At 59.2% G+C, this 15,866-nt stretch overlaps 1 protein-coding gene across 1 annotated transcript; it reads right to left on the bottom strand.

The window, feature by feature from the left end:
• Positions 1-3,230: 3,230 nt before the first annotated feature.
• On the bottom strand, positions 3,231-15,602 carry LOC128826617 (immunoglobulin superfamily member 1-like). Its single transcript, XM_054009988.1, has 10 exons — positions 15,534-15,602; positions 15,216-15,251; positions 10,118-10,408; positions 8,518-8,802; positions 7,003-7,305; positions 5,932-6,054; positions 5,386-5,413; positions 4,791-4,834; positions 4,135-4,172; positions 3,231-3,840 (listed from the first exon to the last, which is right to left on the bottom strand). The coding sequence occupies exons 1-10, from the start codon at positions 15,562-15,564 to the stop codon at positions 3,685-3,687; spliced, it is 1,335 nt and encodes a 444-aa protein (XP_053865963.1). The 5' UTR covers positions 15,565-15,602; the 3' UTR covers positions 3,231-3,684.
• Between the last annotated feature and the right edge of the window lie 264 nt (positions 15,603-15,866).

Raw genomic sequence — 15,866 nt, 5'->3', positions numbered from 1 at the left:
ACAGTCCCCCTGCTCCCCCCAACCCACTGCCCTCAGCCTTGCCCTACCCCAAATCTCTTCTTCAGCCTCCCCCATCATCCCACCCCCATCGCTCCCCCTGCTGTCCCACCCCCTCAACTTCCCCCCATTCCAGTCCTGCTCCCCTCTGTCTTATCCCCACCAGACCCTGTCCCTCTCCCCAACCCCCCCAGCCCAGTCCCATTGTCTCCACCGCCCCACTCTACACAGCTCTCTCTACCCTGTCCCATTCATGCTCCCCTCAGCCCCTACCCTACTCCCCCCATCCCAGTCCTGTCCCATCCCCCTCAGCCCCCCACAGTCCCAGTCTTGTCCCCCTCAATTCCTCCACCCTGCTTCCCCCGGTCCATCCCCACACACCCGCCGACTCCCTCGACCTCCCTCCCCCCAATCCCACTGCCTGGACCCATCCCCATCCCACTCAGGACATGCATGAAAAAGAAGCAATGGGCTTAAATTGTAGCAAGGGAGATTTAGGTTAGACATTAGGAAAAACTTCCTAACTGTAAAGGTAGTTAAGCATTGGACAAATTACCTAGAGAGGTTATGGAATAGCAATCATTGGAGTTTTTTAAGCGGTTAGACAAACACCTGTCAAGGATGGTCTAGTGTTGTTATTACTCAGTCCTGCCTCAGTGCAGGGGTTTGACTAGATGACCTGTTGTCCCTTCCAGTCCTACATTTCTGTGATTCACACTGAATTGCCTTGTGCCACGGTCTAGTAGTAGTGGCACACAGTTCTCTGACATGCAGGTTTATAAAATTGTAGTTAATATACAGTTTAGAGCAGAGCAGTTTTAAAGCTTTGCATGTTCAGACCAACTGAGCTGAGAATTGTGATCTTGTATTCAAAACTATTAAGATGTGGGCTGAAATAAAATCAGCCTGAATTGCTTAACAATATCAATGAAATCAGCATAGCGCTGTTATATATTGAAAACATTACAGTGAAATCTAGCAAGTATTACATAGCACGCCGCCTTGCCCCAGTGGTAACTAAGCATAACATTTTCCTGTTTCAACATTCTTAACTTGTATCCCTCCTAGAAGTTGTTTTTTTTCAAACACTGAAAGCTGCTAAGTTATGAGTTTTAACAGTTCTTTTTTCTTTTAAACGACAGCACTGAATGTTATTCTAAAATTGTTTTCCACATATTCTTAAACTCCCAGTTGATCCCCCGCTGATGTTCATTGTGAAAAGTATTGCAAGTCTAATAATAATATTTGGCACTTTTGTAATTCACTGTCCAACATGTGTTTTGTGCCCTCCTCTGGTGGATTTTTAGAGGATAACTGTATAGCTACCAGCTAAGGGAGTTATATCTTGAACTCAAGTAGTAGAAGCTCATGCTTCTACTGGATTGGACCGAAAAAAACCTGATGAGGTTCAACAAGGACAAGTGCAGAGTCCTGCACTTAGGACGGAAGAATCCCATGCACTGCTACAGACTAGGGACCGAATGGCTAGGTAGCAGTTCTGCAGAAAAGGACCTAGGGGTCACAGTGGACGAGAAGCTGGATATGAGTCAACAGAGTGCTCTTGTTGCCAAGAAGGCTAACGGCATTTTGGGCTGTATAAGTAGGGGCATTGCCAGCAGATCGAGGAACGTGATCGTTCCCCTTTATTCGACATTGGTGAGGCCTCATCTGGAATACTGTGTCCAGTTTTGGGCCCCACACTACAAGAAGGATGTGGAAAAATTGGAAAGAGTCCAGCGGAGGGCAACAAAAATGATTAGGGGTCTGGAGCACATGACTTATGAGGAGAGGCTGAGGGAACTGGGATTGTTTAGTCTCCAGAAGAGAAGAATGAGGGGGGATTTGATAGCAGCCTTCAACTACCTGAAGGGGGGTTCCAAAGAAGATGGAGCTCGGCTGCTCTCAGTGGTGGCAGATGACAGAACAAGGAGCAATGGTCTCAAGTTGCAGTGGGGGAGGTCCAGGTTGGATATCAGGAAAAACTATTTCACTAGGAGGGTGGTGAAACACTGGAATGCGTTACCTAGGGAAGTGGTGGAGTCTCCTTCCTTGGAGGTTTTTAAGGCCCGGCTTGACAAAGCCCTGGCTGGGATGATTTAGCTGGGAATTGGTCCTGCTTTGAGCAGGGGGTTGGACTAGATGACCTCTTGAGGTCCCTTCCAACCCTGATATTCTATGATTCTATGCTTTTAAGTCTGGATGGCTCGGGTTCAATCTTTGGTGACTAGCTATGATGGAGGTTGCTACACTTATAATCCCTTTAATCAGAGGTTCTGAATATGCTTTGTTGTAGGCAGAACTAGCCTATAGTTAAGCAACCGAAAATTTAGAATGGGAAGTGTTGAAATGTTGGGAAGCCTTATAATTTTGCCAATCTGGAACGAACATCCCATCTGAGGGATGGGGGCGGGGAGAGAAGAGAGTGAGACAGGACCGGGAAACTAGGACAAGGAATCCAGAGCGGTAGTGGGGGGCAGTTGAAATCATATGAGGAGCTGGGGCGGGTTAGACAGCAATAGGATAGACATAGACTGGAGGGGACGGGGAAGAAGGGTCTTTGACTACTAGAGACCACTCCGTTCTCCGAACATTTGATTTGCGGGAAGCAGGGGAGGGGGAGGAGCAGGGGGCAGAGCGTTCAGGGGAGGGGATGGAGTCGGGGCGGGGACTTTGGAGAAGGGGCGGAGTTGGGGCGGGGCCGTGGAAGGGGCGGAGTTGGGGCAGGGGCGGGGAAGGGGCGGAGTTGGGGCAGGGCCGGGGCCCCTTAGAGTGTCCTCTTTTTCCAGGACTGCAATATGGTAACCTTAGGATGTCTCCCTGCACCTGTCCCCCCCCCGTACCCTCTCTCCACAAAGCGAAGGAGGGGACAGGGCTCAGGGACAGAACGGGGGAGGGGGAGCTTGCTGGAAGCTGTTGTTTTCCTGTCTGAACTGGCTGATCTGCTTAAACAGGCAACGTTCTTGAAGTGGGGTCAGCAAAGTTAAAGGGGCAATGCACCCCTCTCTCTCTCTCTCTCTCTCACTCACTCATGCACGCAGCCCCCTGCACTTTGGAAAGTCAGCACCTGCGTAGCCGTGCATGCGCTGTCAGGAGGAGGGAGTGGTGCACTCCATGGATAGGGTGGGCTCATCAGCATGTTCCGTTGAGGGCGCAGCCGAGTGCTAGTTCATCATTTAGCAGCAAGGCTCCCTGGGAAATAGCCCACCCTCTGACTTCATCACCTCAACCAAGCTTCACAATCATCATTGCTGTGGACAGTATTCAACTGTTTGTTTAGAATTGTTTAAAACTTATACTATATATGTATATAATGTCTTTGGTCTGGCGGAAAAAAATTCCCTGGAACCTAAACCACCCCATTTACATTAATTCTTATGGGGAAATTGGATTCACTTAACATCGTTTCACATAAAGTCGCATTTTTCAGGAACAGAACTACACCGTTAAGTGCGGAGTCACTGTAGTGTCAGTGGTGGATTCTCTGAAACTTGACGTCTTTAACCCATGATTTGAAGCCGTCAGTGACTCAGCCGGAGGCTGGGGTCTGCTACAGGAGTGGGTGGGTGAGGCTCTGTGGCCTGCGATGTGCAGCAGCTCAGACAAGATGATCACAAAGGACCCTTCTGGCCTTAAAGTCTGTGAGTCTGTTGCCCCCTCGGGGTGGTACCCCATGGCTGCGCAGGGCTCTCATTGCGGGGCCCCCCGGCTCACGTTGATCGCGGCATAAACGCTGGACTGGGCGGCCTCAGGGGCAGGGGCCAGGCCCCCCCGCTTGGTGTGCAGCGCCCAGCCGTCCAGCTCGGCGTAGGTGAGTCCATCGGCACCGTGGTCGGGCTCCTGGGGCTGGGAGGAGAGAGAGTCACTGGGGTGTGTATCTGTGTGCACCAAACACCCCCACCACACACACACACACACACACATTCACACAGAGCAGGGTTTGTCCCCTCCAGCAGGGGGTGACAGGGACACACACAAACACACTCACACACACCCCTGCAATCCCAGCTGGCGATCCCATAAGCACCTCCCAGGAACCCCACCCCCACCCCAAAATACTGAGTGTGCCAGATAAGGTGAGTGGGGCCCATGTGGGTCAGGGTTGGGGGTCAGGGCCCGCGGGCGGACAGGGACACTTACCAGGGTCTGCGTCTCTTTCCCTTCATCGATGGAGGAGTCTGTAGAACAGAGACACCAGCTGAGCTGCACCCCCGGCCGGCCCAGAGCAGAACCCCACATCCAGCTCTGACCCCTTTGTCCAGCCAGGGGGCTCAGAGACCAGCACAGCCACCCCTCCCCCGCCCCACAGCATGGGCCAAGGTCATTAGCCCCATGTTACAGAGAGGAAAACTGAGGCACAGAGACGGCAGCAGCGTCTAGGGGGTTATGGCGGGAGGGGGGCTGGGAGTCAGGACTCCTGGGTTCTCATCCCAGCTCTGGGAGGGGACTGGGATCTAGTGGTTAGAGCAGGGGGCTGGGAGCCAGGAGTGGATGGGGATTCTCCCCAGGTTATTGGCTGGGAAGGTCCAATGGAGAAGTGAAGGGGGGACACACAACGCTCCAGGCTTGGGGGGGGAGAATGGGGGGCCCACAGAGGGAGACACTGAACTAGAGGGGGAGGGGAGGGTGGCCCCCAGGGAGTTGGTGTGGAGGGAGGCAAGAAGCTCAGCTGACACCAGCTACCTCTGGGGCCTTCTCCTTAGTCCCACCCAGAAGCAGCTGTGGAGCCCCCACAAGCCCCTCCCATCCCCAGGGGTCCTGCCCCACCCTGGTACCTCCTTGGGTGTGTTACTCACAGATGGGGTCTTGCTGTGCCGGGGTCTTCAATACCCTCAAGGGGCTGGGGCTAAAAGAGAGAAAATCCCCTTGTAAATGTCATATCCCCCCACCCGCAGGGAGATTCCCCAACACACTGAGAGAGCCCCCCATCCTGCCTCACACTGAACCCTGTTCCCTAACCCCCCCCCCCCGCCGCAACCACTAGACCCCACTCCCCTGCCAGAGGCGAAACGTGGGGGGGGGGGGCATGCAGGGTCACATGACCCTCCCCAGATTGCTCGGTCACATGGTGCAGCCGGGCCCCTCCCTGTGGAGCAGCTGAGCTGGGGAGCTGGGCTGGACAGGGAGAGGCAGAGGCAGGAGCAGAGAAACAGCTGGGAGCTGCAGCGTGGGGGGTCACTGCTTTCCGGGAGGGGGGGCGGGTGTGGTGTGACTCCAGCTGTTCTGGGGTTGTGCCCCTCCACTGTCAGCAGGCCCAGGTCATCTCTGAGGAGTCCTGACTCCCAACCCCATTACCCCCCCCCCACACACACACACAGAGCCAGGGACAGAACCCAGGAGTCCTGTGACCCCGGCAGGTCGATCGGGAGGGGGGAGGAGCCGGGTTCCTACCTGCTCGGTCTCGGTGCGGCTCCTTTTCCTGCAGAGAGACACAAACCAAAATCCCCCATGAGCCAATCGGGATCCCCCGGTCCCAGCGCCCGGCCACTCACCCCCACAGGGCAGCAGGGATGGGGTCTGGGGGGTCCCCTCTGCTGCTGGTGCTGAGCCTGGATCCCTGCTGGGCTGGGTTGGACCAGCAGGGGGCAGCACAACACCAGAGCATGCACCGGGGGGAAGGGCAGATTAACTCGGGGGCTTTTCCTGTCCCCAATCCTCCCTCATTAGTGACTCGTTTTAACGAACCTGATCCACAGGCCGGTGGCTCCCCTGGCATCCCAGGTACCTGAGAGACACGGTGCCCAAGGCTCATTTTACAGAACCCCTTGCGCGATGCTGAGAAGTGGCCCCGCTGGGGCGGGACAGCTGTGTGTACAGGGATTACCCTGCTGAGCCGCCCCTTGGCTTCCCCGGCACAGTCCCCTATCCCAGCCGTGACCCCATCCCGCCCTGCTTAGCGGCAGGTTTAACCCTTCCCTCGCTGGGCGGGACACTCACTGGCTCGGGTTTTTCTGAAGCAGACGAAGGCCACGAGGAGGAGGAGGAGGACGGCGGCTGCCGCGCTCACCCCGGCGATGATGGGGCTAGTCGGACCCATAGGTTCCAGCGATTCCGATCCGTCTGGGAAACAGCAGAGCCGTGAGTGCCGGGGGCGGCTGGTCTGTTCCCCCCCCCCAGCCCCTCCCACCCCAGGCGGTGCCCAAGGGGCTGGGACACCGCAGGGCGCAGGCAGCAGAAAACTAGATGGGGACGATGTTGGGGGGGCCCAGGGCATCAAGTGGGGTCACAGCAACAAGATTTGGGGGATTTGTAGTGCTAGGGGGCGCTGGGCTGCAGGCAGGGGGCGCTCTCCCCATCAGTCAGAGCTGGCCCCATTGCCCAGCACAGCACTAGGGGGCGCTGTCTGATCCAGCCTGGCCGTAATTTCTAAGGCATTTCACCCACTTCCTCATGGCTACACCGACTCAGAGCAACGGGCCCATCTAGCCCGGTATCCCGCCTCCCATGCTGGCTGCTCCTGGCTGCTTCGCAGGGAGCTCCAGGGCACCCCCACCCCCACCACTGATGGGCCCAGCTGCCCCCAGAGGAAGCCTCCGGCTGCCCCGTTAGCAGCGGGTTCGTGTCTGAGCGGGAGGCTTCGCTCCCCTCCCAAATCCATTGGTGTGGGGGAGTCACTGCCCCTGAGAACAGCCTCCATCCCTCCCCCTGGGCAACCACTGGGGGAAGCTGCCCCTTAATCTCTGACTCAGTAGATTCCCCCCAGCCCCAGTACCTGGCCCCACACTGCCCGGGCGGGTGGGATTCGGCGCTGCTCCAGGCTGGGTCGGGTCGGTTCCCCCTGCAGAAAGAGAACCAGCGTCTGTCAGGGTGGGGGGAGGGGCTGAAACACCAACTCAGAGATTGCCCCCAACTCCCCGCGACCAGTGATGGGAGAAGCCCCAGCATCCCGACCCTGGTCCGCAGAAGCACAGGGGTACAGGGGAACCCTTAGCACTGGGACCTCTGCTCTGAGCATCCCATCAGGGTGCCGACCTTCTGAGGGTCCGGCTGGGAGCGAGAACGTGGAGCTGGGCCTCTCATCTGCTACCACCAGCTGCACGGGGTTGCTGGGCTGCGACGAGACGAAGGGCTGTGATTGGAGCCGGTAGCTGCAGCTGTAGCTCCCTCCGTGCTGCCGGCCCACGGTGGGGATGCGGAACTCGGCCCCGTCCCCAGCAGGGTCCATGTGTCGCGGCGGGTTCTGGTCTCCAGCCTTGTGCAGGAAGAACCTCACGTCCCGGCGCTGCCCCTGACACCGGATGGTGATGTCTGCCCCTGGGGCGGTGACCCCAGTGGGGCTCAGAGAGATGGAGGGTCTGGATAAGCTGCGATCTGCGCACAGGAAACAGGCTGTGAGAGCCAGACCCGGGCACCCACCCAGCCCCGGCCTCCAGCTGCAGAAGAGAAGAATGAGGGGGGATTTGATAGCAGCCTTCAACTACCTGAAAGGGGGGTTCCAAAGAGGATGGAGCTGGGCTGTTCTCAGTGGGGGCAGATGACAGAACAAGGAGCAATGGTCTCAAGTTGCAGTGGGGGAGGTCCAGGTTGGATATTAGGAAAAACTATTTCACTAGGAGGGTGGTGAAGCACTGGAATGGGTTCCCTAGGGAGGTGGTGGAATCTCCATCCTTAGAGGTTTTTAAGGCCCGGCTTGACAGAGCCCTGGCTGGGATGATTTAGTTGGGGTTGGTCCTGCTTTGAGCAGGGGGTTGGACTAGAACCTCCTGAGGTCTCTTCCAACCCTAATCTTCTATGATTCCCCGGCCGGCCCTAGGCATGGAAGGGAGTTAGCCCCCCGAGAGCCAGGGAGGTGTCATTATCCCCATTCTATGGGGGGGAAACTGAGGCAAAGACAGATTCACTTTCCTTAGTGAGCTCCCTGGGGCAGGGACTCTCTTTACTCTGTGTTTATGCAGCGCCTGGCACAGCGGGGCCCTGATCATGGCGGGGGCCCTACGTCCTCCCCCAACACAAGGGATCCAGCGCTATTGAGGCCAGCGTTTGCAGAGGTCTCCACTAACTGTGGGCGTCTCGGTTTGTGGGCGCTCGGCCTGAGATCCCCCAAGATTGAGGCCCCCCCACAAGGAAGGACACTTTTAAAACCCGCGACGTGCTCCCATCACACAGAGTCTGGCTGCACCAGGAGCTGGGCCGGATCTCCTGGGTCCCAGCCCAGCGCCGTGTCCACCAAGTCACTGCTTCTCCTGCAGCCCCTGCCTCATTCAGCCCCAGCCGGGGCACTGCCTGGGCCGGGGCCTGGAGAACACAGGGGAGGGGATCACGGGATTAAATAGCGACTCACGGTTCCTACGCACAAGGGGCAGCATTAAATTAGCTTCCCTGCCCCGAGTCTCCAGGGGCTGCTGCTCACCCATGGCTGGGGAACCCCCCAGTGACTCCGTCCCCGCTCCCTGACTGGACGTCCCCTCTGCGGGGTCAGGACTCGGCAGAGCCTGGCTCTGAGCATCCCACTGCCACCAAGCCCCTGGGAGGGTCTGGCTGGGGATGGGGTTGGGAACGGGGACGCTGAGCCAGGCTCCTCACCTCTCACCACCAGCTCCACGGGGTCGCTGGGGTATGACACGGCGAACGGCTCCGATCTGCTGTGATAGGAGCAGCTGTAATTCCCGCCGTCCTCCCAGCTCACGTTGCTGATGGTAAACACAGCCTCGAACCCGTCCGAATCCACAGTTTGGAAATGGCGTCCATCTTTATTCAGCATGAATCGCATGCCCAGGCGCTGCCCCCGACACTGGATGGTCCCAGCTGCCCTCAGGGAGACCCCCCCGCTGGGTCTCAGAGAGATGTTGGGTTTGGGGTAGCTGGGCTCTGCAGTGGGAAGCAGACAGGCCGTGAGACGCAGGCCCCGTCACTCAGTCCTGGGGCCCGTCCTCACCACGCAGCCTCAGTGGTGGGTCAGACCCGGCGGCCCTGGGGACGGGCTCCTGGATGCCTTTCCACGGGGGCCAGAGTTTCCTCTGAGCCCTGGGCTAACAGCATGAGACACGGAGCAACCCCAGCCCCTGGGAATCCAGAGCTCTGCTCCCTCGTGGGTGACAGGTCAGTCCAGTCTCCAAGGTCCATTCACTGCCTGGCTTCTCTGCTGGGAGGGCTGGGAGCCAGGACTCTTGGATTCTATCCCTCTGGTGGGGGGGGGGGAGTGGGGCCTAGTGGTTAGAGTAGGGGGGCTGGGAGTCAGGACTCCTGGGTCCTATCCCTGGATCTGGGATGGGAGTGGGGGCTAGTGGTTAGAGCGGGGGAGGGGATGGCTGGGGGCCAGGACTCCTGGGTTCTGTGCTCAGCATCACTTCTGACTTGTAGGGGACTGTGTAAGTGTCTCCTATACACGGAGGTTTAAAACCTTCAGCTCCGCCCATCACCCCCTAACTGATGTGTTGCCTGGGAGCCTGCAGCTCCCCCTGGGGGCAGGGGTTTCTCTCCCTCAGCACTGAATCTCCAGCGGCTGCTTCTCCCCCCTGGCTGGGGAACCCTCCACTGACGGCATCCCTGCTCCCCGGCCGGGCGTCCCCTCTGCTGGGCCTGGGGTTGAGAGCGGAGATGCTGAGCCGGGCCCCTCACCTGCTACTACCAGCTGCATGGGGTCACTGGGCTCTGACCAGGTGTCGGGATCCGAGTCGGGGGATAATAGCAGGTGTAGCTGCCTCCATCTGCCCGGCTCACTTTGGGGATGGGAAATTTGACCCCACCCAAGTCCCTGCCCCATGCTGCTGCGTTCCTGGCCCAGCCTTGTACAGAACAAACTCCAGACCCTGGCGCTGACCCCAACACCGGATGGTCACGGCTCCCCCCAGGACAACCCCCACCGGGTGGGGCTGAGGGAGATGGAGGGTTTGGGGGAGCTGAGCTCTGCAGTGTGAGGGAGACGGGGCGTGAGACAGACATCGGCACAGCCACCGCGCCCCGTCCCCGGCATGGAGCATCAGCGATGGGACAGAGACAGGGTCAGGGTCTCCCCTGGGATCCAAGGCACCAAGGCACCATGGGGCCAAGATATCCCCCCTCCACCTGATCTGCACTGGTTGGGCTGGATATCCCATCTGCTGGGCACCAGGGCTCACGGAGACCCCTGGGGGTCTGGCTGGGTGTGGGGCTGGGAGCCGAGGTGCTGGGCTGGGCCCCTCACCTGCTACAATGATCTGCACAGGGTCACTGGGCTCCGAGTAGGCAGCTCGTACTGTTCTGTCGCTATAACGACAGGAGTAGCTGCCACCGTGTTCCCGTCTGGCTCTGGTGATGGGAAATTCAGCCTCAGAGCCAGCAGGGTCTGTGTAAGTCAGATAGTTCCCATCTCCAGCCTTGTAGAGGAGGAACGTCATGCCCAGGTACTGATGCCCACCCTGGATGGTGACATTTCCTCCCACGGGGATCACCCCACAAGGGCTGACAGAGATGGAGGGTTTGGGGTAGGACCCCTCTGGATTCACAAACAAACAGGCAGTAAGTGGGGGTGACACAAACCATGTCCATCTGACTCAACCTTCTTCCCATCAGTCGCTCCAGCGTTTTACCCCCCCGCCCGTCCCTGGGGTGCAGGCCCGGCCCCACAGCTCACAGCTGGGGAGAGACACAGGAGGATGTGACAAAGTGGGACAGTTCTTAATGTTTCCTCTGAATACTGTAGGGATGCCTCAATTTCCCCATGCATGTCTTAAGTCTCTAGGTGGTGGGATAAGGAGGTGTAATTGTTGCAGAGCAAAGGGTCAGTGTACATAAATGGCCGACACTCTGTCTCCTGGCAATTAATGGCCTGGGCCCTTCCCCCCTGCAAGGTGATGGCTAAAGGTGTTGGAGAACAAAGGAATCAGGTGACCTCCTGGCCCGGGAAAGGGACAAAGCCCAGAGGAGGAGGGGCTGGAAGGTGAGCCAGTTTGGGGCTGGCTGGGGACGTGGAGTGAAGTGCAGACATGGTTATCTGGCTCACTGCCCCCCAAAATGGACCCGGCTGAGGTGTCCTGTTCTCTGTACCTACAAGCTCTGTTTTAGACCATGTTCCTGTCCTCTAATAAACATCTGTTTTACTGGCTGACCAAGAGTCACGGTGAATCGCAGGAAGTGGGAGGTGCAGGGCCTTGTCTCCCCCAAACTCCGTGACAACTGGTGGTAGTGGTGGGATGTACTGCACCCCGTGGATGGCGCTTCTTGCAGTGAGGTACTGGGGAGCAGTAAAACGTAGGGGGATTAACGAGAACCAGGCTTGCTGAAGGCTCAGAGAGGAGCTAGGCCTAACCCCTGGGAGTACGTGACCAGTGAGAGGACTGTTGCAGTAAAGGGGTCCCCCTGGGTAGGGTTACCATATTTTGTGCCTCCAAATGGAGGACACTCCCTGGGGGCCCGGCCCCGCCCCCAGCCCTGCCCACGCCCCGCCCCAACTCCGCCCCTCCCAAAGTCTCTGCCCCCTCCCCTGCTTCCCGCGAACATTTAATTCGCGGGAAGCCTGAAGCAGGTAAGGGAGGGTGTGGGGGGGAGGAGGCGCGGCCCAGGCTGGCCCCCCGGTGGCTCCAGCCTGGGTCGGCTCGGGCCCTGGGGTGCTGGCCCCGGCCGACCACCCCCGGCGGCCCAGCGCACCCCCTGGCTCCCAGCCCCCGACCCCGGCCCGGCTCCCAGCCCCGCGGGCACGACCCCGGCCCGGCTCCCCGACCCCGGCCCGGCTCCCGGCTCCCCGGCCCGGCTCCCCGACCCCGCGGGCCCGGCCCGGCTCCCCGACCCTGCGGGCCCGGCCCGGCTCCCGGCTCCCCGACCCCGGCCCGGCTCCCGGCTCCCCGACCCCCGGCTCCCCGACCCCGGCTCCCGGCTCCCCGACCCCGGCCCAGCTCCCGGCCCCGCGGGCCCGGCTCGGCTCCCGGCCCCGCGGGCCCGGCTCGGCTCGGCTCCCGGCCCTGCGGGCCCGGACCGGCACCGCGCCCCCGGCTCCCAGCCCCGCGGGCCCGGACCCCCGGCTCCCGGCCCGGCCCTGCGACCCTGGCCTGGCCTGGCCTCCGGCCCGGCACCGCGCACCCGGCCCGGCACCATGCCCCCGGCCCCGCACCAGCCCCGGCCCCAGACAAAGAGGCCCCGGCCGAGCCTCCCGATTTTCCCGGACATGCCCGGCTTTTGGGGATTTCCCCCCAGACGGGGATTTGAGCCCCCAAAAGCCGGACATGTCCGGGAAAATCCGGACGTATGGTAACCCTACCCCTGGGGACTGTGGTGAGCGTTTCCAGGGGCGGAGGAGACTGCGGCTTGATCCTGGGGGAGAGGTGGTGACCTGGAGAAGGGCTGGCACAGTAGAGGTTCTTCCTGGAAACCGTGGGGAGCTGAGAGCACACAGGCCTGTGAGTCCACAACAACTTGGGAACAGCGGGAAGATGTATAACCATCTCCTTAAGAGGGACCTTGTAGAGCTGTGCAGGCAGAGGGGGCTTCGCAGGGGGAAGCTCACCAAAGAACAGCTCATTGCCCAGCTAGAGAAGGAGGATCGCTCGGAGGAGCTGATCCCACCCCTGGGGAAGCAGCCCAGCAGATGCAGCACAGGCACCGGTGTCTGCCCCAGCTGGGAGGGGTCAGACTGCTGCCGAGAGCACTCCAAGGCCCCTCCTACCTATGACTAGGGGAGGGGCTGGACGGAGCCCGGCGAACCCTGGGGGCACTGTGACCCCCACGGCCAGCCAAGGAGCATCTGGCCAGAGCCCAGAGAAAACAGAAGGTCTGGTATGATGGCACGGCGCAGGCCCGCACCTACGCCACTGGGGACCAGGTGATGGTTCTCATCCCCGTGAGGAAAAACAAACTCCAGGCGCCAGGGAAAGGCCCTTTCAAGGTTGTCAAGCAACTAAATGAGTTAAACTACGTGGTGGAGCTGTCTAACCAGGCGCATCACCGCCGGGTGTACCATGTCAATATGATGAAGCCATATTATGACAGTGGAAATGTGGTGTTGGCCGTGTGTAGACATTAGGAGGAACAGGGAGATGACCCTTTAGTAGATCTAGTCCCTGAGACAGGAGCTGGCTCCCATCCAGAAACAATTCCCCTCTCTGATCGGCTGACCCCTGCCCAGCGAGCTGAGATCGGAGGGGTGCTGCATCTGTACTGACAGCTGTTTTCCAACCAGTCTGGACCACTAATTTGACTGTCCACCGGGTGCAGACAGGATCGCACCCGCCTATAAAATGTTCTCCCTTCCAAGTCACAGGGAAAACTGCTCAGGACCTGGAAAGAGAAGTCAAGGACATGCTGGCTTTGGAGGTGATGCAGCCGTCTTCCAGCCCTTGGGCCTCACCGGTGGTGCTGGTCCCCAAAAACGACGGGTCAATCCGGTTCTCTGTGGACTATCGGAAGCTCAGTGCCATCACTGTAGCCGATGCCTACCCCATGCCCAGGCCTGACGAGCTCCTAGACAAGCTGGGAGGAGCTCGGTACCTTACCACCATGGATCTTACAAAGGGCTACTGGCAGGTGCCATTGGATTCAGATGCCAGGCTGAAATCAGCCTTTATCACCCCTCTGGGGCTCTGAGTTCCTGACCCTGCCTTTCGGCCTCAAGGGGATGCCGGCCACCTTCCAGTGCCTGGTGGATCAGCTACTGAAGGGGATGGAGAGTTTTGCCGTGACGTATATTGATGACATCTGTGTCTTTAGCCAGACCTGGGAGGATCATGTGTCCCAGGTTAAACAAGTGCTGGACCGACTCCAGGAGGCTGGGCTGACCGTAAAAGCTGAGAAGTGCAAGGTGGGGATGGCTGACATATGTTACCTGGGCCACCAGGTGGGGAGCGACTGCCTAAAGCCAGAACCAGCCAAGGTGGAGGTGATCAGAGACTGGCCCGCTCCCCAAACCAAAACGCAGGTCCAAGCCTTTATCGGGATGGCGGGGTACTATCGAAGATTTGTGCCCCACTTTAGCTCCATAGCCGCCCCCATCACTGAGCTATGCAAGAAGAGGAAGCCAGACAAGGTGGTCTGGACTGAGCAGTGCCAGAGGGCTCCCTGTGCATTGAAGGAGGCTCTGGTCAGTGGCCCAGTTCTGGTAACCCCAGACTTTGACAAGCCATTTATGGTGTTCACCGACGTCTCAAACATGGGGCTAGGGGCAGTGTTAATGCAGGCAGATGAAAAGAGGGAGAGATGTCCCATCGTGTACTTGAGCAAGAAGTTGTTACCCCGGGAGCAAAACTACGCCACCATAGAGAAGGAATGCTTGGCCATGGTGTGCGCCCTTAAGAAACTAGAGCCATATCTCTTTGGGCGACACTTCACCGTGTACACTGACCACTCCCCCGTGACCTGGCTACACCAGATGAAAAGAGCCAATGCCAAGCCACTGAGGTGGAGCCTGCTCCTGCAGGATTACGATATGGAGGTGGCCCATGTGAGGGGAAAAGCCAAAGCTGATGTGTTGTCCCAGAGAGGGGGGCCTGAACTTTCCCAGGTCACTGGTTAGAGTGACCACGCTCAGTTCAGTCTTGAAGGCAGGAGAGATGTGACTGAGTAGGGAGTGGGGAGTATTAACCTGGGAATGTTGCACGGGAGTTTTATTAGTTTACTGCCTTCTGCTAACACGGGGCGTGCCTCCCTTTCCCCGGGGTACTGCACCAATGCTAGATGGTGATGGGAAATAGGGGGTGACTTCACTGAGGGATGATACTTGACAGCCAGCAGTAACATGAGCCCAGGAGGGGGTTGGGGCTAGGTGACACCTTCTGCCTGGGGAAACTGGACAAAGGCTGGAGGAGGGGCCAGGGGGTGTGGCTGGATGAGACTGCTGGAGGGAGTTTCAGTTTGGAGCTGGCGGGGGAGGCCTAGACCCCACCCCCCAAGATGGACCCGACTGAGGAGTCCTGTTTTCTGTACCTACAAGCTCTGTTTTAGACTGTGTTCCTGGCATCTAATAAACCTCTGTTTTACTGTCGCTGAGAGTCACGGTGAATCATAAGAAGTGGCGGGTGCAGGGCCCTGACTCCCCCACACTCCGTGACATGGGGTTCCTGGCCTAAATTTGGGTCATTTGAGCAAGCAGCTCACAGGACAGGCCCCCCAAAAAAACATGTTTACAAAATCCCCCAGTTGTTCCAACAGGTTCCCATCCCGGTAATGATTAGAGCGAGGTCTCAGTCCCCACCTCTGGGGAGAACGTGTCTGACAGGTTCATACCTCTGGGGGATTGGCGCCCCGCACCCCCACCCACGTCCCTCGTCCTTAATGCAGAAATTCCCCCAGCTGCCCCATTCCCCACAGATACTCACGTCCTGACACCCCGCTCCACCCGGCCAGCCAGCAGCCTGGAGAGGAGACAACTTGTTAGAGACCAAATCCCAGAGTGACCGGACCCTGGTCTCAGATCCCCCCATGGACACACACGCTGGTCTCAGACCCCCGCTCCCCCCCCCCGCCACCATGGGCACACGCCCTGGTCTCAGATCCCCCGCTCCATGGGCACACGCCCTGGTTTCAGATCCCCCCCTCAAGGGCACACGCCCTGGTCTCCAATCCCCCGCATGGGCACACACCCTGGTCTCAGATCCCCCTCATGGGCACTCTCCCTGGCTCTCTCTGATACTCACCGAGGAGGAGGACAGTGAGAGCAGACGCCATGACAGGGCAGTGGGGGCTCCTCAGCGCTGCCACCAACACCCTGGTACCCAGCTCCACCCAGTCTGAGGCCCGAGCGCGAGCGGAATGAGGAACTGCGCCACAGGCTGCGGCCCCAGGAAGCCTGTGATGCACTTGGCCCTGTTCTTCCCCATCAGATGGTTACTCTGCAATCTCCAGCCCAGATCTACCACGGTCGGAGCAAAGCCAACTCCTTGCCACGCCCATCAAACCACATCCCCTCCTGCAGCTGCCTGGTTCCCGCCCCCCGCCCCATCACCCCCCAGCCCCACATGGGAGCTGCC

This window comes from Malaclemys terrapin, chromosome 20, assembly GCF_027887155.1.
Source record: "Malaclemys terrapin pileata isolate rMalTer1 chromosome 20, rMalTer1.hap1, whole genome shotgun sequence".
Lineage (NCBI taxonomy): Eukaryota > Metazoa > Chordata > Testudines > Emydidae > Malaclemys > Malaclemys terrapin.
This window is presented reverse-complemented; position numbering and strand designations above follow the sequence as displayed.